This window comes from Ursus arctos, unplaced genomic scaffold (genome assembly GCF_023065955.2).
Source record: "Ursus arctos isolate Adak ecotype North America unplaced genomic scaffold, UrsArc2.0 scaffold_12, whole genome shotgun sequence".
Taxonomy (NCBI): Eukaryota; Metazoa; Chordata; class Mammalia; order Carnivora; family Ursidae; genus Ursus; species Ursus arctos.
Genome location: NW_026622786.1, coordinates 69,428,613 through 69,450,534, shown reverse-complemented (window position 1 = coordinate 69,450,534; position 21,922 = coordinate 69,428,613). Strand labels below are relative to the sequence as shown.

The 21,922-nt window shown below is 39.9% G+C and overlaps 1 protein-coding gene across 6 annotated transcripts in view; it reads right to left on the bottom strand.

Annotated features, from left to right (window-relative positions):
- GPBP1L1 (GC-rich promoter binding protein 1 like 1) overlaps positions 1-21,922 on the bottom strand; it is a 62,975-nt gene that overhangs the window by 26,254 nt on the left and 14,799 nt on the right. For all 6 annotated transcript variants that reach the window (XM_048220225.2, XM_048220226.2, XM_044383894.3 and 3 more), the window contains exons 2-5: positions 5,723-6,745; positions 5,019-5,133; positions 1,389-1,518; positions 763-1,049 (exon numbers count right to left, since the gene is read on the bottom strand). In XM_048220225.2, coding sequence (XP_048076182.1) covers positions 763-1,049; positions 1,389-1,518; positions 5,019-5,078 — 477 coding nt within the window. In that variant the 5' untranslated portion in view covers positions 5,079-5,133; positions 5,723-6,745. The remainder of the gene's footprint in view (positions 1-762; positions 1,050-1,388; positions 1,519-5,018; positions 5,134-5,722; positions 6,746-21,922) is intronic.

Below are 21,922 nucleotides of genomic sequence, written 5' to 3'. Positions count from 1 at the left end.
ACTTAAAAATAACTAGAGCGTCATTGTTCAATATGGTAGCCACTAGCTATATGTAGTTGTTCAGCACTCAGAAAGTGGGTAATTTATACTGAGACTATGGTTCAAACAAGTACAGAATACACAAAGGATCCTGAAGATCTAGTACCAAAAATAATGCAAATGATCTCATTAATAATTGAGATATCAATTACATATTAAAATGATAATAACTTGGATTTGCTTTGTTAAATAAAATACAGTAAACTTTCTTAAAGGTGCACTAAAAACTCTACTTTAGGTTGAGAAGCCAAAAGGCATATAATTCAATACACAATGGCAAAGTTTTACTGTATATACAGGTGACAGCTTAAATACTCCCAATTGCATATTTACAACATCACAATTATATAAAAGGAAAAAAATCAAGAGAAAAAACATCTTATGATAGTTGGAGAAAGACAATTCAACATGCAAGACCACATTTTTACATAATTTGAATATTGAATTTTGAATGTTGAACCTTATAAAACAAAGGAAATTAAGAATTTTTTTCAAGTTTCAAAGGCATGAAGATGAAAAACATGAAGATTTGCTGAAAGTTACACAGGAATTTTGGTCATTATCTTCATACTAATCAACTTTTTCCCTGTAAAAACAATAAAAAATCTAAACTTAGGGACTTCCTTTTTAGTAATTCCTTCAATTTTCTCATTATTAACAGGGTCTTCTATTTATGGCATTATTTGTTAGGCTTTAACCACACATTTAAACATTCATACTTACAAAGTCTTCTTCTTCAAATTGTAATTTTTCCACCTTGTCTTCTTTCTTTTCTTCCCTAATCTCCGTAGGTGGCTTTTCTTGAAAGGCACAGCCTTTCCGGGAGTGAAAGCTGCCATTCCAGTGGCGGTGGTTCCCTGTGCCACCCCCACTACGCTGACTCATGCCATCGTGACCTCGGGAAGAGCCATGCCAACCAGACAGGTTCCCTGTGATGCCAGCATATGCTCCCTTAGAGACACCAGAGTCCACAGAATCGTGGCGGAACAGGGAGGGCTGGTGCCAGGAATCTGGAATAGTAAGGACAAGCAACACATGAGATTTCTGCTTCCTTATCTGATTCACAGTACTACCACCAAAAGCCCTTCAGGGGACCTTTTAAAATAAAAGATTAAGTCCAAAAAATTATTTTTCTTTTCATATAATTTCTATATGAGATCTTCAACTCAATAAGTGACACATGAGAACACAAAAATGTCAGAAAGCCAATGTAACTGAATAATGACAACTGGAAGATCTAACTGAAAACGAGTTTAAAAAACAGCATATCAAGATTATGGACATGCACCCCCAATGTGGGCTTGTCCTGAGTAACTTAAATATAGTCATGGAATTTGGGCATGGCTCACCTCCTGTAGTTCGTAGAGGTCCATTGTTAAAAAAGCCATCAGACGAATTATGTCGACGACGGCTTACTCCAAATCTACGGTCTCCTCGGGGCAGGTGCTCTCCGTGTTTTTCGAAGGTGGCTGTAGGTGACTAAGATGATCAAGTAGAGAGAACCAAACAGATTAAGAAGATACCAATCTCAGTATCTTAGGTTTTGCATCAGCCTTTTAGAAAACAAGTAATAAAGGTGGAAGAAACCCCTATTATGAGCATATGGTCCATAAGAAGGGTATTACAGGACTCTAAGTTAAAGAAGTCCTAGGTTACGTATTCAGACAAGACTGGGCACGTTCAGGGTGATATGGTTGTATACCTAGGTTACATATTCACTCATCAACTCATTTTCTGTGTCCCAGGAGAGAAAAGGCAGCTACTTCAATTATTTGCATGAGAGAGGGTGAAAAAAACCCCGCTGATATCCATTAAGCCCTCAACCTTTACACTTGAAGATATTAACTTTGTGATAGGAAAGGAAAAGCAAGATGCTTGCTTAAAAAAAATTCTACACAGCTTTATTATTTCTGTAAATTATTCTAGAATTGGGGAGAAAGAAATGATTTAAATACCACACCACCTTGGCCATTAACAACTACACGGTTTTTACAGTTTTATAAAACACTTATTTCTAAACATTACTTAATATTCATAACAGTACTATAATTTGGCATTAGTCTCATTTTACTCATTTACACATGAGGAAGGAGGTCAGGGAGAATAAGTCTTTAAGGTTATACAATGAAAAAGAGGGGCGCCTGGGTGACACAGCGGTTAAGCGTCTGCCTTTGGCTCAGGGTGTGATCCCGGCATTATGGGATCGAGCCCCACATCAGGCTCTTCCACTATGAGCCTGCTTCTTCCTCTCCCACTCCCCCTGCTTGTGTTCCCTCTCTCGCTGGCTGTCTCTATCTCTGTCGAATAAATAAATAAAATCTTAAAAAAAAAAAAAAAAAGAAAAAGAAAAAGGAAGCAGTCTGAGAAACACGGTTATAGATAAACTTTTATTTTCCTACCTACTCCAAATAATTTTATTCCAGAACATTCTTTCTTTAAAATTCAACTTTATGGGGCGCCTGGGTGGCAGAGCGGTTAAGCGTCTGCCTTCGGCTCAGGGCGTGATCCCAGCATTATGGGATCGAGCCCCACATCAGGCTCCTCCGCTATGAGCCTGCTTCTTCCTCTCCCACTCCCCCTGCTTGTGTTCCCTCTCTCGCTGGCTGTCTCTATCTCTGTCAAATAAATAAATAAAATCTTAAAAAAAAAATTCAACTTTATTATTACTTTTTAGAACATTCTTTAATTTCAAATGAGAGACCAAAGTCTAAAAAGCTGTGAAAAATATGGATATATGTGACAAAGGCATAGAGTAAATCTACAGGTTGGGGCACAGACATCTTTACATCTATTTTCTTAGTTTTATAGTTTCTAGCTCTTTAATTTAGGTTATGATCCACTTCAGGTTTATTTGTGTGTGATATGAAGCAAAGGCTGAAGTCAAGGTTCTCACTATACACACACACACACACACACACACACACACACACACACACACACATCCAGTTCTAGAACCATGTGCTAAAAAGACTATCACTTCCACATTAAATTACCTTGGCACTTTAGTCAAAAATGACTATGTATAGGACTATTTTTGACTTCTCTACTCTATTCCACTGCTTTATGTCTATCCTTATCCCAATACTGCACAACTTGGTTTACTGCAGCTTTACTGCAAATAATGAAATCTCATTTTCCAATTCTTTTTACTTACTTCACCATGCTAGATTATTCTTCGCAGATAAGATCTACATACTTTTAAATGCTTTCCTGGATCCCACACCTAATCCCTCAGGCCCACCATCCCCAAGCTTTGGGTCAGATTATGTCAATTATGAGATATTGGGAGTTTCTAAAGGGCAATTCAAAATGAAGTTTAGAGTAAAAGGTTGTGGGTTTAGACACATCAGAAACACCTGCCCCAAAATTCACATTTAAAAATAGGGAAAGGGTGCTTGGGGGGCTGGGTCAGTTGGATGTCTGACTCCTGATCCTGACTTGGGTGGTGATCTCAGGGTCGTGAGATAAGAGCCCTGTGCTTGAGATTCTCGCTTTCCCTCTCCCTTTGCCCCCTGCCCCACTCTCAAGCACAGGCACTCTCTCTGAAATAAATAAATAAATGATTAAAATCTTAAAAGCAAAACAAAACATAATGAAACAAAAAACAGGCGAGAGCGCCTGGGTGGCTCAGTCGGTTAAGTGTCCAACTCTTGATTTTGGCTTGGGTCGTGATCTCAAGGTTCTGGGATTGAGCCCTGTGTGGGGCTCCACGCTCAGTGTGGGGTCTGCTTGGGATTCTCTCTCCCTCTCCATCTGCCCCTCCCCTCACTTGTCTTCTCTAAAATAAATAAATAAAATATTAAAAAAAAATAGGGAAGATAGGCCCCCCTTTTTTTGAGATTACATATCAACTGTGTCCCTCCTCTGTAGGTTGGCAAAATGGGAAGCATTTTTAAGTTTATTAGCTTCCCAAAGGTTTCCTTCATCAATAACTGAGGACATTCTTTTTATTTTATTTTATTTTATTTTATTTATTTATTTGAGAAAGAGAGAGAGAACATAAGTAAGGGGAGGGGCAGAGGGAGAAGCAGGCTCCCCACTGAATAGGGAGCCAGATGTGGGACTTGATCCCAGGACCCTGGGATCACAACCCAAGCTGAAGGCAGATGCTTAACCGACTGAGCCACCCAGGTGCCCCAATACTTGAGGCCATTCTTCTGTGTATTATGACTAGGGCTACTTCACTCTATATGAACTGGTTGTTTCCACTTGTCTTTGTTCTTAATGCAACACACATTTCCCCCTAAAATCATTAAGTAGATTATTACCCCTAAAACAGAATTTCTAGGATTTAATCTGAGATTCATGTAGTAGTCAATCAATGTCTCTCCCTTTTTGTCCTCCTCATCTACTACTATAGACAAATGTGCATTCACCCCAAAGGTCCGTTTCCCCCAAAAAACCATTTCCTCTTTACCTCTGCCCCTCTGTACCTAAATAATAGGTTAGCAGATACGTTTTAGTTCCAAAGTGTAGTGGAGTTAATCCAGGAAATCTTTTTTTTTTAATAAAAATTTATTTGAGAGAGAGAGAGAGAGAGAAAAAGCATGAGTGGGGTGGGGAGAGTGAGCGGGAAGAGGCAGAGGGAGTAGCAGACTTCCCGCTGAGCAGGGAGTGCTACACAGGGCTCGATCCCAGGACCCCATGACCTGAGCCAAAGGCAAACACTTAACCGACTGAGCCACCCAGGAGCCCCTAATCCAGGAAATCTTAAGTGTGCCGCATGAGAAAAGCTTGGCATATAATGAAAAAAGGGGAGGGGGAGACACTTGACAACGGCAGGGCCCACAATGACTTAGACTGCCTAATTATTTATATCTTATTAAAAGAAATGTAGTAAGTCTATGAAAACATACTTTAAACCCTCAGGCAAGGCTGAATACACAAAAACACCTAGACTGTAAAACAGAGGTCATCAATAAGGTGAGGATAAAAAGAACCGGTATTTGGAAGGTTACTACAGGAATGAAGAAAAGCACCTTAGCTGACTGTGGTGTTGAGAAATTTAGCCAAGCAGGAACAAAGTCATGCTGCGCCATTTAGGTCCAGTGTCTCTTTTCAGCAAGGTGAGGCATCCAACCTCATGGCCAGGATCTGAAAATGAGAAAATTCAAATCATTTACACTTGCAAAACCTGATATAGTGTACAAAAGAGTCTGTGATTACTCTAAGACCCCCCCTTTAGAGAAAGACCTGCCCTCTCCGAGCCTCTCTAAAACTACTTATCAGGCTCTATTCCTCAAAGACGTTCTAAACAAAAGCAATAGTCCATTAATAATGATTACGAAACACATAAACAGAAAAATCTGACAAAGACCTGGAAGGTTATATGAAAACTAATGAATTCCTGCGTTTTAACAGAACCTTAAGAATAAACAATTACTTAAAACTACTGATACTTATGAAAAGAGATTAATCTGCTTCAGGTACTCTGGTAACTTGTGGCAAAAGCAGAAAAGACCTTCCTAGAGAAGGAAGATATAATCTCTCAAGAGTTTTCTATAAGTTCACATTAATTTCCTCAAATACCCACTAGCATCAGTTTTCCTAAGAGATCCACTGGTGTCTCCACACCACCCCACTAAAGTTCTCCTAAATTAAATACACCAGAAAACAGTAGCTACTTTCCATGATACATATACATACAGTGTTCTTTCAAAGTTAAATATAGGACAATATTTACCCCAGAGTGTAACCTCTGTGGTCCTGTTTCTCGAACTCCTTGAGACTGCCAGCTGGATTTCCCACGAGGTTCTTTTGTTAAAAGGGTGCTTAAATAGGCTGGCCAGCAGCAGGCCTTGTGATAAAGCACAAGGAAGCCAGGCTCTGTATGTATCACTCTCTCAAGTCCCCTCAATTGCTCATCTTAAACTATCTAGTTCCTGACACGTTTCCAAAAAGGGGAAGGGGGAAGGGGAAGGGGAAGGGGAACATAAAAAGTATTTGTTACATTTAAAAAATGGGGGGAAGGGGAAAGAGCTATGTCTATGTTCACCTCATTCAACTTCCTTGAGAGATGGCACTATGATGTTGCTTAAATAGATAATACATGGACATCTGCACATTGAGTGCAAACACTGTTCATAATAAGGTCATAGCTGGAAAGACAGGCGAACTCATGTGTGGGCAAATAATGCCATCAAAGCAACACATCAAAAATATCACATTAAAGAGCTATAAAAGATCTGAGCAGTCAATTCCAGTGGCAAAACATCCACATAACAAAGCCCTTAATTTACAAATCTCATTATTCCTACAGAGCTGCTAAAAAGTGTACAGATACATATTTATATCTGTTTTATTCTTCAAAATCTAAAGACATAAGAAATCTTGTTTGTTTTTCATTAGACAGGAACTTAATATATGTTTTCCTCCAAAGAATAGCAGCTTTCAAGGCAAATTTCTTGGTTATATAAAGCTTCCAAATGTATCTTCTATTTCTTTGGTCTTCACTATTTATAAATTCACAGCAAAATTAAAACAAATAGAAAGAAAGAAGTTAAGGAGTAGTCAAGGAGTAAAACAGTTCCAAAGTGAGGTTTCCTTCTCTTCAGTTTTCTCTTTCACTTGTTCTGCTGCTTCCTGAAGACTGAACTGAGCTGGAAGGTGATAAGAAGAGTCTTCTGCTTCTGTAGAGTAGTCACTTATTATTTTGTATCTATTTCCATCATTATTCAGTCATTTAAAAGGCCACAGGAATCTATCACTATAAATAAAAAAGCAAAATAACACAGTATCACAATAGGCAAAATCACTGCTACACAGAATTGCTAAAATGAGATACAAATTACCAATAATAGAGGCTAGAAATCAAAATTTTAAGTCCAATTTAGACGTTAACTTAATGTGTCACCACCTATAACAACAGCATAATTGGCTATTCTTTTAAGGAGTTTCAAAGGATTTTAAACAAGTCACCTGAACAAAGTTTGTTTTATATGACCACATCTGTAATTACCTATCAAAGATAATTCAGAAATACAAATTAATTAGTCTGTTAGATTTACATTTTCTCTCATACACGTGAATAACTTACTCTAAGTAATCACAAAGCCATATAACTTGCTTATTACTACAGTCATCAATTATTTATTTATTTATTTATTTATTTATTTAATTATTATTATTATTTTTAAAGATTTTATTTATTTATTTGCAGAGATAGAGACAGCCAGCGAGAGAGGGAACACAAGCAGGGGGAGTGGGAGAGGAAGAAGAAGGCTCATAGCGGAGGAGCCTGATGTGGGGCTCGATCCCATAACGCTGGGACCACGCCCTGAGCCGAAGGCAGACGCTTAACCGCTGTGCCACCCAGGCGCCCCAGTCATCAATTATTTAATACCACCGCAGCTAGATCTTTATTTTTTAAAAAATATTTTATTTATTTATTTAGACAGAGAGAGAGAGTGCAAGCATACAAGCAGCGGGAGCGGCAGGCAGAGGGAGAGGGACAAGCCCAATGTGGGACTCAATCCCAGGACCTTGGGATCATGACCTGAGCCAAAGACAGACACTTAATCAACTAAGCCACCCAGGCGCCCCAACTAGATCTTTAAAAACAAGTAATTTGTCATAGCATTCCTTCCTTTTCAGATACCTAGTTATCAACTGAAAGACTTAAGCTCTTAGGCTCTGACTTAAGATACGCTGTAAGAGATGACATAAATATTTCTTTGGCAAATTCCCAACATTCTTCCAGGGGCTACAAAGTTTTTTGATATAAGAGGAGGCCTGCATCTCTAGGCAATTCTGGTCTACACTGGTTAAGTCTAATTTGGAGGATATTTCTAATATAATAAATTGGCAGCCTTGCTCTACTGTTTTAAGTTCACAGGAATAACAAATAACAAATTTGGGACAGTAAATACCTCAGTGGGGAAATGAAAGGAAAGGAATCAAAAAGAGGTCTTGGGTGACTTCAACTGCATCTGTAATGCCTTCTTTCTTTCTTTTTTCTTTTCTTCCTTTTTTTCTTTAGATTTTATTTGTCAGAGAGAGAGTGCAGGCGCACAAGCAGGGGGAGCTGCAGGCAGAGGGAGAAGCAGGCTCCCCACTGAGCAAGGAACCCAATGCGGGACTTGATCCCAGGACCTTGGGATCATGACCTGAGCGAAGGCAGATGCTTAACCAACTGAGCCACCCAGGCATCCCTATAATGCATTACTTCTTAAGGTGAGTGATGGATACTCACTTGTTATCTACATTTTCTTTTATTTTTTTATTTTTTAAAGATTTTTTATATATATTTATTCGAAAGGATAGAGACAGCCAGCGAGAGAGGGAACACAAGCAGGGGGAGTGGGAGAGGAAGAAGCAGCCTCACAGCGGAGGAGCCTGATGCGGGGCTCGATCCCACAACGCCAGGATCATGCCCTGAGCCAAAGGCAGATGCTTAACTGCTGTGCCACCCAGGCGCACCTCTACACTTTTTTAAAACGATTTACCTGTTTATTAAAAATATGATGAAAGATATGAATCGACAGCCAGACCTAAGAGATACACAGGGTGAGGTGAGAAAAGTGTGCATGGCTTCTGAGCTCTCTCCAGGTGCATCGCTCCCCCCAATCTCTACACGTTCACCATTCTCCAATGCTTTTTATATACTTATAATACTTAAAAGAGTAGTAACAGAACAGGCATATAAAAACTTAAAGATCTGAATGCAATTTATAAAGTGAATACATATGCATATATATAAATATATATATATAAATCACCCAGAGTACATATATTCCTTCAGCACATATAGAAGTCATAAAAGTAGACCTTATACTAGCTAACTCTCAATTAGAACAAAGAATAAAATATTCTATGTTCTCTAGCCATACTGTATTAAACTTAGAAAATGACTGTTTCTCTTGCAGTTCCCACTCTCCTTCTCCTTCCTGAAGAGATCCTGTCCAAAGCCATTAGGTAGGGTCAAGCAAGGTAAGATCTACGGGCAGCAGAGGCATAGAGCAGGGTCCTGCGGCTTAACCAGGATGTGAAGTGTGTCCATGCAAGGTGAAGGATAGGGAAATGTCTGCATAGCAGCAGACCAGTGCAGGATGTCAGAGCCCATTAGGAAACACAGGCGAGTGTCCTAGTAGGAGGGCAGCCCAATTCAGAGTCCAGGAGCCTGAGTAGAATGAGGAAGGCTCCTAGCAGAGGGACAAGGCCAAGCAAGTTGAGGGCTTCCACGCAGCAAGGTGCTTTGTACAGGTATTGCAACCTGGGTGTAGTAAGGAAGGAATTTGTATAAGGGAAAAAGAGGTAACTGGAGTTTAGTTACATAGTGGGTATTGATCAAAAAGTACAGGAGTCAGATTTCTTACTGTGGGAGAAAGGATGCAGTGATAAAGAAACTTTCAAAACAATTAAGCAGAACTACAAAAAACCGCTATGGATAAATCTGCAATATAACAGGTGGAGCAGTACTTAATGGAAAATAAGCTTTAAGAATATTTAAAAAAAAGACTAAAGGGGTGGAGGGGTGGCTCAGTCGGTTAAGCTTGCTTTTTTTTTTTTTTTTTAAAGATTTATTTATTTATGTGACAGAGAGACAGCCAGCGAGAGAGGGAACACAGCAGGGGAGAGGGAAAGGAAGAAGCAGGCTCCCAGCCGAGGAGCCCGATGTGGGACTTGATCCCAGAACGCCGGGATCACGCCCCGAGCCGAAGGCAGACGCCCAACGACTGTGCCATCCAGGCGCCCCAGTAGGTTAAGCTTTCAACTGATTTTGGCTCAGGCTCTTTCTCCCTCTCTAAAAAAACAAAAAACAACCCCCCCCAAAAAAACAAACCCCAAAAAGCCAGAAAGGAGAGAAGCAAAAAAAAGTCAGAAAAAAACAGAGATAATTTTAAAAATTTATAATTAATTAAAAGATTAATAACAAACTGGTAAAACTGCTTGGGGGAAAAAGATACAAATAAAAAAGACACCATGAAAAAGGGGACATAAACACAACAGATTAAGAAATATTATGAGCGGAGCTCCTGGGTAGCACAGTCGTTAAAGCATCTGCCTTCAGCTCAGGGCGTGATCCCAGAGTCCTGGGATCGAGCCCCACATCAGGCTCCTCTGCTGGGAGCCTGCTTCTTCCTCTTTCACTCCCCCTGCTTGTGTTCCCTCTTTCGCTGGCTGTCTCTCTGTCAAATAAATAAATAAAAATCTTAAAAAAAAAAAAATATTATGAGCAAAATAGTATCTGGGGAATTTATATGCTAATAAATTTGAAAATCTTGGGGCGCCTGGGTGGCGCAGTCGTTAAGCGTCTGCCTTCGGCTCAGGGCGTGATCCCAGAGTCCTGGGATCGATCCCCACATCAGGCTCCTCTGCTGGGAGCCTGCTTCTTCCTCTTCCACTCCCCCTGCTTGTGTTCCCTCTCTCGCTGGCTGTCTCTCTGTCAAATAAATAAATAAAAATCTTAAAAAAAAAAATTGAAAATCTTAAACTAGATAATTTCTATTACTTGGCAAATCTGGCACTGTAGAAAACTTGAATAAACCTGAATGTGTTATTATACAGCAAAGACACCTAAATGTGAATCAGAAAACTCCCCTTTTCAAAAGGGTCCCAGGTGAAGAAGAGAAGCTGAATCTCCGCCTGTAATTTGCTGTTGGTTAGCAAAGAGGTACCTCCTTAGTGACCTGGGATGGGGCGGTTAGCACTCTGGCCCAGACTTAAAGTTTGGACCAGCCTGCACAAGAGGAACAGCTAATTCAAGTACGATCCCCCTTGATACTGGCTCAGCGGCCCAGTCTAGAGACTTTTAAAATCAGGACTGATTTCAAGACACACTCTAGGAAAGACCAGCTTTTATTATAAACAAATTAAAAGAAGTCAATTCATGAAATATTTAGGAAGAAGAAAAATAAACAGAACTTCATAACTGATGGGATATGGGGGTGGGTGTAAAGGAGAAATATAGGCTCATTTCCAGCTTGTGCAACTACGCAGATGACCATCATATCATAATTCACTAACACAGGGAGTAAAAGTTCCAGCCAGGAACCCCCAGAATTGGTGTGTTTTTTTTTTTTTTTAATGTATGCCTATACCTATAACTCCCAGTAATAAATGTATGATAACCATGTCCATGTAATAGGTTTTTATGAACAAGACATAACTGCTGCATGGTTTTTGTCTTAAGAATCTTGGTTTAGGGGCACCTGGGTGGCTCAGTCAGTTGAGCATCAGACTCTTGATTCTGGTTCAGGTCATGATCTCCAGGTCCTGGAATCAAGCCCTGTGTCAGGCTCCATGCTCAGCACAGAGTCTGCTTGTTCCTCTCCCTCTGCCCCCTCACCCCCCTGCCAATGTGCTTGCTTCTCTAAGTAAATAAAATCTTAAAAAAAAAAAAAAAAGAATTTTGGTTTAAATCACAGAGAACATGAAATTCAAGGCAAGGAGGTGAATTACCCATCAGGTTATTAAGCTGTTAGACACAAAGGAAAATACCTCAATTTTAAACATGAACAGGTCCTTTTCAACCCCACTAGGCACATTTCAGTCTCCCAAATGACACTTATATACCATCTTTTCAGTCAATTCTCAATTCCAAATATCTCTAGCAGTCCCAGTTGAGGCAATCATTGCAGAGGAAATATTAATTGGCAATGCTTTGATACTGGTGTGAAAGTTCTAAAGCTGCAGTATATCCTATAACTACATATCCGCTATCCTGAATATACACTGACACGTAGGATGTAAAGTTATGTAAGTGTGGTCTATGCGTGTGCAGAATATGTGGTGGGGAGGAGACAGATAACAAATGGGAATGTTTAGTAAAAGGGAACAATTAAAGAAGATGGAAGAGGACAAAAAAGAAATTCCTGTTCTGGAAGCAAAAGACTAAAGAAAAACATTACAAAATGCCAATAATGGTTTTATTAGGATGGTGGAACTATGGGCATTTTATCTTCTATTAGTCAATGTTTCTGTAATGAAATTACTTTGCTCTTCAACTTTTTGGAAAATTTTATTCTTTGGTGAGGCCTTTTGGAGCTGTGGCTATCTTTCTAGAGTGACTAATTGAAGGGGCTTCTGATAAACTACTGAGAAATATGGAAAGGAAAAATGCATCACTTAAAAATTCCTTAGAACTTTAAAAAACATTGCACAAGACTAAACTGGAGGGGAGATCAAGATTTTTAAAACATATATTATATATAAAATATACATTTATATATTAACATTTTATTTAAAAATAAAAATATATTTTAAAGTAGGCTCCACACCCAGCATGGAGCCCAACACAGGGCTTGAACTCACAATCCTGAGATCAAGACCTGAGCTGACGGCGCCTGGGTGGCTCAGTTGGTTAAGCGTCTACCTTCGGCTCAGGTAGTGATCCCAGGGTCCTCGGATCCAGTCCCACGTCAAGCTCCCTGCTTGCTCTCTCACTCGAAAGTAAATAAAATTTTTTAAAAGTTTAAAAAAAAAAAAAAAGAGAGAAAAAGAGACCTGAGCTGAGACGGAGTCAGATGCTTAACCAACTAAGCCACCTAGGCGCCCCTAAAATATATTTTAAAGATTTCATTTGAGAGAGAGAGAGCGCACATGCATGTGCACACGCGCCCAGGAGTGGGGGGGAGGAGCAGAGGGAGAAACAGACTCCCCACCAAGCAGGGAGCCCCATGTGGGGCTCAATCCCAGGACCCTGAGATCATGACCTGAGCTGAAGGCAGATGCTTAACTGACCGAGCCACCCAGGCACCCCTAAAATATGTGATTTTAATATGATGTACCAAGTATGTGTTCTGAAACTCAGAAAGGTCTGTTCTGGAGACAGAATTTTGAGAACTGTCAGTATCTGGTAGACGATGTTTAATGTCAGAAGAGATGAGATCCAGGGAGGCTACAAACACATGAGTTTCCAAGTCCTGTCTATTCCATCCCTTAGTTTCCTTTCTATTTGGCACTCCAAGTTCCAATTACCAATAAGAAAATTGGTTTCATAGGCACTACTAGTCTCTTCCACCCTCTGCCTCAGCCTCTACTCTTGGCTGCTAGATCTCTCTTCCTAAATCCAGGTTCAAATTATATCACAGCCCTGGCTCAGAAATTTTGTCTTCCTACCAACTACAGAAAAGGATTTAAGGTCCTCAGTCTGAGAGTCAAGAAATAAAGGTTTCCCTTGGGGCGCCTGGGTGGCACAGCAGTTAAGCGTCTGCCTTCGGCTCAGGGCGTGGTCCCAGCGTTATGGGATCAAGCCCCACATCAGGCTCCTCCGCTATGAGCCTGCTTCTTCCTCTCCCACTCCCCCTGCTTGTGTTCCCCTCTCTCGCTGGCTGTCTCTATCTCTGCCAAATAAATAAATGAAATCTTTAAAAAAATAAATAAATAAAGGTTTCCCAAGGAGTAATTGCTCTTCTGAAATCTCTAAAGCACTTTATGCCTTCTAGTGCACTTAACGTTTGTTCCTTCCAGAATAGTTATAAATATTGATCTTAACTCCCAAGCAGGCCAAAAACCTATTGGCTACTAGAATCCTGCCTTGCCCTTCTTTGAAACTCATCTACTATGGTACCCAGCAAGTGGTAAGGATTCAAAGGTTTAATGAATTAATTTTTACAAATCACAATAAAGCAAGGATGCAGAAAATCGGGATACTCATCGCTACTGGTAGAAATATAAAATGGTGTAACTGTTTAAAACAATTGGCAGTTCTTCAAAAGTTAAACATGGGAGTTACCATATGACCTAACATTTCCACTCCTCACTATATATCCAAGAGAAATGAAAACATACGTTCTACACAACAACTTACAAGTGAATGTTCACAGCAGCATTATTCATAATAGCCACAAAGCAGAAACAACCCAAATATCCAAACAGATGATGAATAGAGGGGAAAAAAAGTAGTATATCCATATAATAGGATATTATCCAGCTATAAAAAGAAATGAAGTACTGATACATGTTACCACAGGGATGAACCTTGAAAACATTATGCTAAGTGAAAGAAAGCAAATACACAAAATGACACATATTATATGATTCCATTTGTATGAAATACACAATTCACAGAGACAGAAAACAGATCAGTGGTTACCAGGGGCTGGGGAGAGAAAGTGTGACTGCTTAATGCATATGAGGTTTATGTTTGGGATTATGAAAAAGTTCTGCAACTGGACAGTAGTGATGGCTGCAAAACATTGTGAATGTATTTAATGCCACCAAACTGTATACTTTAAAATGGTTAAAGTAGTAAATCTTAAGTATATTTTGCCACAATTTAAAAAGTATAATAAAGCAGTTTAAGTCAACAGAAACAGTCAATATTTTTTTTAAAAGATTTTATTTATTTATTCGACAGAGATAGAGACAGCCAGCGAGAGAGGGAACACAAACAGGGGGAGTGGGAGAGGAAGAAGCAGGCTCATAGCGGAGGAGCCTGATGTGGGGCTCGATCCCAGAACGCCGGGATCACGCCCTGAGCCGAAGGCAGACGCTTAACCGCTGTGCCACCCAGGCGCCCCAGAAATAGTCAATATTAAATATAAACAATGCTCCACCTCATCCATTTTTATTTAGGTTTTAGTAAGTGCTTTTGCTCTCTCCCTGCACCTGTACACCAGAATTATCTTATCTGAATACTTGATCCAAGTGCTCATTCATTAACATTTGTTTAATATTTTACCTTTTCCAAACCTATGACTTATTAGGCACTTCGTACATGCCTGGCAATCTACAAAGTACTTCACAACATGATCTAATTTTATCCTTTATAATTAAGCTTGTAATGCAAGGAGAGAATGTCCCTGCCAAGGACCTTCCCTTAATCTCTTCTACCTTAGGCTCCCTTTACCACTCTGCATTCTTGATTTCAATCCATCATTTTCTTCAGAGTCACCATCTACTACTCCTGGTAACTTCTTCTATCTACACTGGTTTCACTAGAATTAACAAAAAAGCCACACCCATTTCTCCCTCAAATTTCAACAAAACCCCTTCCTAGAGTCTTTATTTCCCTCTAGGTATTTCTGTTCACTTCCCTTCAGTCTTAATAAACTCTATAAAGAGCAGCATATCCTTAGCATCTTCATTTTCTCACTCCCCCATTTATTCCTCAGTCCATAGCAAATTACTTTCCTCTCACAACTCCAAGGAACACAGATATATCCTAATTCCAAAATTTGATGGGTAGCTCCCAGTTTACCTCTAAAATGAAAGTTGTGCTATTTCACATGTTGCTTTGAAAATAAACCAAATACAAAAAAAAAATAGAAACACATCACATTTTAATTGATTCTTAATCAAAGGATGGATGAAACTAAATACAAAGCCACATGAATCATTTAGTACTATTCTGGGAGAATTCTTAAAACACTGATCTATAGAACTCCTAAACACACTTTATCCTTTCCTCCTTCCTCCCACTGACACCAGGTTAGCCACCCATTCCAGAGGTTAACAACAAGGAAAAAATGAGACAGGGGCTCCTGGCCGGGTCAATTAGTAGGGCATGCGACTCTTGATCTTGGGGTTTTGAGTTCAAGCCCCACATTGGGTGAAGAGCTCAACAAACAAACAAACAGACAAACAAACAAACAACTGAGGCAGGCTCTCAAATGTTAAGGGACCTATCCGAGGTAACACATCTAATAATCAGGTCAGGCCTAGAACCAAGTCTTCTAACTTCACTGCCTTCTGAATTACACTGTGGTTCTTATTACCCAGTCATAAATAATGATTCCTAAAATTAGAAAAATAGAACAAACTCCTTAAAGTCTTATGGAACAAGTGTACTAAATAGGGATGTTAATTAATTTAAATAGGGTTTTTTTTTTTTTTTTTTTTTTTGGTCTTTCTTTTTGTACCCCTCTCATTATTTCTGTTAGCCAAGTCTGGCTTCCAGGCAAAACTCAAAGACTTGAAAAATAATACCTTTTGTGATAAGAAAAAAACACATACTGAGATGTGGCTGGTAAGCACAAGGCTCCTCATCTTAATAAAACTCATTCTCACATCCTTAGCCATGAGAATACCTAAAAGAACAGGACCCGTAAATCCAACTCCATTATAGGGAAAGTAATTCAAAATATGTACTACTGAGCCATGAAGCTCCAAGGACCTGCCATATCAACACCTAGCTGAGAAAAAGAAAGCAAAGAAGCTGCAAGAGGTTCTTTCTGCAAAAGATTATTAAGCACATGCCAAATGACCAGCTAAAAGGGGTAAGTGGACCTGAAGAGTTTGAAAGGAACTTCCCTACCTCCCACTTCCATGCTCACTTCTTTAAAACTGATCTGAGCCTAGGTAGTTGTTGGTTGAGTGTCCGACTCTTGGTTTCAGCTCGGGTCATGGTCTCAGGGTCATGGGATGGGGCCCCACATCTGGCTCCGTACTTGGCAGGGAGTCTGCTGGAGAACACCCCCATCCCCCACCACCATTAGCATGCAAGTTCACTCTCTTTAAAAATAAATAAATAAATCTTTAAAAAAATAAAACTGATCTGAGAAGGCACATCTAGTCAAGGCACCATGTTGGTTCTTTTTTCCTATCTTCCTGTTTCAAAAGTGTCCTTCCCCTTCTTACCCACCTTACTGTGATGTACTACCTTAAGTGTATTAAAAAGAAAAATAAAAAGTCTTTTGATTCATGTTGGAGTATTTTAATTGTCAAGTGTTATGACAGGAATTTCTGTTTAATGATCTCATCTCTTGGGCCCCTTACTAATATCAAAGAACACCTTGCTTCTGAGAGCAAATATGACAAGCACAGAGAATGTGGATAAGGTTTAGAGCATTAGTTCATGTAGTTAACAGACTCAGTGATGCTCCTGGTAAAGCATGCTGGGAAAACCAATCTACTGTGAAGCCCAGCAAGGACTTGTGTTTAAAACTGGGTCCAAGCTGGGGCACCTGGGTGGCGCGGTTGTTAGGCATCTGCCTTTGGCTCAGGGCATGATCCCAGAGTTCTGGGATCAAGCCCCACATCGGGTTCCTCTGCTGGGAGCCTGCTTCTTCCTCTCCCACTCCCCCTGCCTGTGTTCCCTCTCTCGCTGGCTGTCTCTCTGCCAAATAAATAAATAAAATCTTAAAAAAAACAAAAACAAAAAAAACACCTGACTCCAAGCTACACCAAGAACATGTCCCAGTTTCACGTTTCACATGGTTCCAAGTTACTGAGGGTGAAAAGGTCCAAATTTATTTCCAGGAGGAAATAAATGTTACATATCTGAATAAAAGGAACATATCATAAAGTTTGAAAACGTGTTTTTTGAAAAAGAAATATATTAAACATATGTTGGAGGTTTATATTACAGTATCTTTTTTTTTTTTTTTAAAGATTTTATTTATTTGTCAGAGAGACAGAGAGAGAGAAAGAACAAGCAGGGGAGCAGCAGGCAGAGGGAGAAGCAGACTCCCTGCTGAGCAGGGAGCCTGATGCGGAGCTCGATCCCAGGACCCTGAGATCATGACCTGAGCTGAAGGCAGACGCCCAACTGACTAAGCCACCCAGGCCTCCCTAGAATACATTTTCTTTTTTTTTTTTTTTTTTTTAAAGATTTTATTTATTTATTCGACAGAGATAGAGACAGCCAGCGAGAGAGGGAACACAAGCAGGGGGAGTGGGAGAGGAAGAAGCAGGCTCATAGCAGAAGAGCCTGATGTGGGGCTCGATCCCAGATCGCCGGGATCACGCCCTGAGCCGAAGGCAGACGCCCAACCACTGTGCCACCCAGGCGCCCCTAGAATACATTTTCTTGACCAGGTATTCAGGACATGAAAAAACATTTCAATTAACTTTTGCTGAAAGATTTCAAATACTATAAATCTATATTCATGTTTAAGTGCAAATCTTTTGTTCACTGTCATACATCAAGCATTTCAGTGCACATTTACTCATTCCCACCATATACTTCTTTGCTTAATATAAAGTGACATCATGAATTCTGTTTCAAAAAGTTCCTAGCAAAACAAATCGCACTCTTAGAACACCTACATCTATATATTAGGTAGGAAAATGCAATCTAGGATATAATGCCTTAAACTTATAAACAACAAAACCCACTTCATTTAATTCCAGTAATTTCTCCCCCTCAGATGCTGGACATCCCATTTTAATTCTAAAGCGTAATTATAAGCACGTATTCAACCACAAAATGAAATTTCTATTTCTATCTGCACTAGATGCAATAATTCAAAAGTTACCTCTATTACACCACTGAGGTTTGTCTCTAATACAATTTTTTAAGTTTTATTTATTTATTTTAGAGAGAGAGAACATGCATGGGGTGAGGGCAGGGTGCAGAGGGAGAGGGAGAATCCCAAGCAGACTCCACACTGAGCGGGGAACCCGATGCAGCGCTTGATCTCACCACCCTGAGATTACAACCTGAGTGGAACTCAACAGTCAGATGCTCAACTGACTGAGGCACCAAGGTGTTCCTCTAATACAAATTTTTTAATAACCTATGGGAAAATCCAAAAATATACAGTGTCTAATTTTTAACCAATCTTTTGTTTAATTTTAGCTTTATAAAGTTCTTGTACATACAAGAATAATACATAGTTTGCTAAGTGTTGTTTAAAAAAGGCTTTTGGTCTATCTCTTAGAAACTGACAAATTTAATGACTGAGTAACAAATCATTAAACAGATTACGTAGTTTACAATCTGTGTACAGGCATACTTTGGAGATATTATAGATTCAGTTTCAGACCACCACAATAAAGAAAATATCGCCACAAAGCTAGTTAAATGAATTTTTTTGTTTCATAGTGCACATAAGTTGTTTACACTATACTGTATTATAAAGTGTGCAGTAGCATTATGCCTAAAAGAATAATGTACATATAGCTTAATTAAAAATACTTTGCTAAAAAATGCTAACCATCATCTGATTTTCCAACAAGTCATAATCTTTTTGGTGGTGGAGGGTCCTGACTGGATGTTGCTGCAGCTTCCACATCAGCACTTACTACTTCCCCTTGCACTTTTCTATTACAGAGATGGCTTCTTTCCTCAAACCTCATGAATCCACCTCTGCCAGCTTTGAACTTTTCTTCTGCAGCTTCCTCCCCTCTTTCGGCTTTCACAGAATTGAGGGTCTTGCTCTGGATTAAGTTTTGGCACAAGGGATTATGGCTGGTTTGATCTTCTATTCAGGCCAACCAAACTTTCTTCATGTTAGCAACAACGCCATTCCGCTTTCTTGACATTCATGTGTTCACTGGAGTAACACTTTGAATTTCCTTCAAGAACTTTTCCTTTACAGTCACAACTTGACTAACTGTTTGGCTCAAGGGGCCTAGCTTTTGGCCTATCTCAGCTTTCAACATGCCTTCCTCACTATGCTTAATCATTTCGAGCTTTTGATTTAATGTGAGACACCTGTGACCCTTCCTTTCGCTGAAAACTCAGAGGCCATTGTGGGGTTATTAACTGGCCTAATTTCAACATTGTTGTGTCTCAGGGAATAGGGAGGCCTGAGGAGAGGGAGAGAAACAAACAGGGGAGCAGTCAGAACAAACACTTACTAGGTTTGCCATCTTAGTGGTGTTCCAAAACAATTACAATAGTAACATCAAAGATCATTGATCACAGACCACCATAAAAAACATAGTAATAACGAAAAAGTTAGAAACAGGGGTGCTTGGGTGGCTCAGTTGGTTAAACATCTGCCTTGGCCTCAAGTCATGACCCCAGAGTCCTGGGATTGGGCCCCACATCAGGTTCCCTACTCAGTGGGGACCCTGCTTCTCCTTCTCCCGCTGTACCATTCGAATGCACATGCGAGCATGTGTGTGCTTTCTCTCATGCACGTGCTCTCAAATAAATAAAATCTTAAAAAAAAAATGAAAAGAAAAAGTTTGAAATATTGTGAGAATTACCAAAATGTGAGAGAGAGACATGAAGTAAGAAAATGCTGCTGGAAAAATGGCACCAAAAGACTTGCTCAACACAAGGTTGCCACAAATCTTCAATGTGGAAAAAAAACACCACCACAGTATCTGCTAAGCGCAATAAAACAAGGTATGCCTGTATTCCACAGAACTGAAAAAAGATGTAACCTAGTTTTCAGCTAAGAGATCACTAAAAATAACTTTTGATGACAGACTGTGAAATGATTCTTGGTAAGTAACTGAAAAAATTCAAAGAAGTGAGTGGCACTGATATAACAAACCATATACAGCATTCTTAGAAATCACATTCAGGGGCATCTAGGTGGCTCAGGTTAAGTGGCCAAGCTGCCTACTCTTGATTTTGGCTTGGGGTGCCTGGGTGGCTCAGAAAGTTGAGTGACTGATTCTTGGTTTCAGCTTGGGTGGTGATCTCAGGGTCACGGGAATGAGTCCTATGTTGGGCTCACGTTGAGTTGGAGCCTGCTTGGGATTCTCTCTCTCCCTCTTCCTCTGCCTCTTCCCTCTGCACTGTGCATGCCTGCCCCCTCCCTCTCTCACTCTCTCAAAATAAGAGATTCCCTCTCCTTCTGCCCCTCCCTCTGCTCATGCGCTCTCTCAAATAAATGAACAAAATCTTCAAAAAGAAAAAAAAAAAAAGGAAATTCCCCGCCCCCCTGCTGAGAGACCACCCACGAGTGGGGGAGAGGGGAGGGGTAGATATAGAATCTTAAGCAGGCTCCACACCCAGCATGGAGCCTGATGTGTGGCTCAATTTCACAACCCTGAGATCGTGACCTGAGCTGAAACCAAGAGTCAGGTGCTTAACGGAATGAGCCACCCAGGTGCCCTGCCAGTCCCATCTTAAAATGCCTTCTCGTGGTTTCCATCACATTACATCATTAGACTAGCAGTTTTGAGTGCCAGACTGCAGCAAGCTATAAATTTTCAAAGTATGTTTCAAGGACTGATACTGGTTGCCAATTTTATTTGGATAAGCAAAACATTAATAAAAAAAATACTAATACTACTATTTCCTAAGAAAAAAAGGCAATAAGAGATAAACCAGAGAAAATAAAGGGCAGCTCATCTTAAAAAAGAAGTTGGCATCCTTACACGTATACTATTCACAAAGAGCTGGTGAAATCTTTCTCAGAGAGCAGCATGAGTGGCAGCCACTACATTAAGATATCCTGGTCTTCTCCCTATGATCCCTGTGATTACTCCTAACTTTTTTCTTTTGCCCTGTATATATAATGGCTACTTAAAAGCCTTGATGCAGCACTTTTCTTTTGTTTCTCTGTAATTTCTTCACCGTCTCACTCATTTTTAAGTCTTCAGTTCTCATCTCTAAGTGGGTGACTTAAAGTCCCACTTCACGAAGCATTTTATCACACATATACCTATACTCAAGCATCCATCACAGTGCATTACATTTACCTGTTTACGTATTTATCTCCCCTACAAACAACAGGGCACACTTGAGTAGGGATTAACAGCTAATGGGATAATTTCTTAGTACAGACAGTGTGCCCATTAAATAACTTTTTAAAAGAGATGTTGACAATTTCATCAATTAGTATTCTTTATCTTACTGTTAAGACCTCTCCTTGAACATTCGTTAAACTGCAAAGCCCAAGCCTATACCTCTGTATATCTTCAAATATTCACTGGCTTTAGTAAGTCCTTTCTAAATCTCAGGATTTGAGGGGCACCAGGCTGGCTTAGTCAGTGAAGCATGCGGCTCTTGATCTCGGTCATGAGTCTGAGCTCCATGCTGGGTACAGAGATTGCTTAAACAAAGGAACAAACAAATCCCAGGATTTGAGAAGAAAACTTAGGTCTAAATGTCTACCACGTTCCCTTCCTTTTAAGAACTGAGTAACAGTAGTCTATACTCGCTTCCTAACGGTCTGCCCATCAATTTTTCCTCCTCAAGTCCTCAGTAAGGAGAATAGCAGGGTTACTGATGCATTGCTTAGTTCATCTTTAATCCATCCTCATGTTGATACTTCATAGCACAGGGAAGAGCTCAAAGTCATTTTCTATCTTA